The sequence below is a fragment of the Priapulus caudatus genome, unplaced genomic scaffold, assembly GCF_000485595.1.
Source record: "Priapulus caudatus unplaced genomic scaffold, Priapulus_caudatus-5.0.1 Scaffold784, whole genome shotgun sequence".
In the NCBI taxonomy this organism is placed as follows: Eukaryota; Metazoa; Priapulida; class Priapulimorpha; order Priapulimorphida; family Priapulidae; genus Priapulus; species Priapulus caudatus.
In genome coordinates this window covers 88,216-89,837 of record NW_014577845.1, presented here as the reverse complement: position 1 = coordinate 89,837, position 1,622 = coordinate 88,216, and the positions used below count along the sequence as shown (strand labels likewise).

The window sequence follows — 1,622 nt, the reverse complement described above, 5'->3', positions numbered from 1 at the left end:
CCCGCGTGTACGTGCGTGTATCCGCGTGTACGTGCGTGTACGTGCGTGTACCTGCGTGTACGTGCGTGTACCCGCGTGTACGTGCGTGTATCCGCGTGTACGTGCGTGTACGTGCGTGTACCTGCGTGTACGTGCGTGTACCCGCGTGTACGTGCGTGTATCTCCGTGTTCCCGCGTGTACGTGCGTGTATCTGCGTGTACGTAGCTAAGTGCTGATTCGCTGTACATAAAGTCGCAGTTTACATTTCACATCTCGCATCTCGCATTTCGCATCTCGCATTTCGCATTTCGCATCTCGCATTTCGCATTTCGCATGAGCCTTCTGGGCTTTCGTAGATATCCGCTTCAAAATGTTGTATTTAAACATGTCACAGCAGTAGAACAGTGAGGTAACATGATATGGACAAATTATAGCAATAAAACGGATAAAGCCTGTATTTTCAGAGCAGCGCGTATAGAGGCAGGCCTTCAATGAGATTAATTCAAGGATTTGCTACAAAGTAACGTTCCGCTTCAAAGACACCGGTTTATCGATCTGTCCAACCTCTCCAAAATGAGGTCCAAAATAACCTCGTGTTTTTTTGCTTCGTGTGGAGGCGGCTGTTCAATCACTTACAACATCGTGGGTCCGACCGACAGAGAGCGACAGCTAGTGGGACTACATTGAAGGGGGACATTCGCTTGATGGCGTTGTCACCAGTCCACGACCGAGCTGAAATAGACGAGTCGTCAATACGACAAGTATACACACGGGCAATTTATTGACTATGACAATGTTGAGCTTATAATATATAACTTATCTCCATAAATTTTAATAAATATTATTCCAAAATTTTGCAACCTGTATTCGCATTCGCATTCGTAATATATATATATATAGAAAATATTGAAATGACAATAACTGGAGACATAATTATGCACTAACGTTTTCACTTTATTAGCTCTTCGGGTGCATATTATCAGGAGCGTATAATGACAAATAATAATAATTGTCATTATACGCTCCTGATATTATCAAGAGCATATAAAGAAGGAGAGCGTACAACGATAAAATGCTGAAACCATGTTGCAGTATTAGTCAAATTAATAAACTTTCCCCGTGTTATTTTGATTTCATACCAGATTTTCACCGCTCATTATCTCAGCGTATGGGCATCGTAGGGACATGCGGTTTGTTTTATATGAACAAGGTAGGACAGCTGATCAATAATACTGCAAAGAATCGTCAAAATAACACGGGAAAAATGTATTAATTCGACTAATACTGCAACATGGTTTCAGCATTTTACCGTTGTACGCTCTCCTTCTTTATATGCTCTTGATATTATACAGATAACGCACGGCCCGGCGGCGAAATTTTTTTTCCCAAACGGTATAACATAGCGAAGAATTTACCGCCTTCTGATTGGCTGCTTCCATTTGCTTTGCCTTTGACAAGAGAACAAACGCCCATTTGTAACATAGCGAAGAATTTACCGCCTTCTGATTGGCTGCTTCCATTTGCTTTGCCTTTGACAAGAGAACAAACGCCCATTTGTAACATAGCGAAGAATTTACCGCCTTCTGATTGGCTGCTTCCATTTGCTTTGCCTTTGACAAGAGAACAAACGCCCATTTGTAAC

General features: G+C 42.3%; 2 protein-coding genes across 2 annotated transcripts in view; one reads left to right on the top strand and one right to left on the bottom strand.

Moving 5' to 3' along the window:
- LOC106813502 (guanine nucleotide-binding protein subunit alpha-like) overlaps nucleotides 1-1,622 on the top strand; it is a 43,380-nt gene that overhangs the window by 29,090 nt on the left and 12,668 nt on the right.
- The window catches only part of LOC106813501, an 11,352-nt gene that overhangs the window by 6,124 nt on the left and 3,606 nt on the right, over nucleotides 1-1,622 (bottom strand). Inside the window, exon 2 of the mRNA XM_014817643.1 lies at nucleotides 617-712. Coding sequence (XP_014673129.1) covers nucleotides 617-712 — 96 coding nt within the window. The remainder of the gene's footprint in view (nucleotides 1-616; nucleotides 713-1,622) is intronic.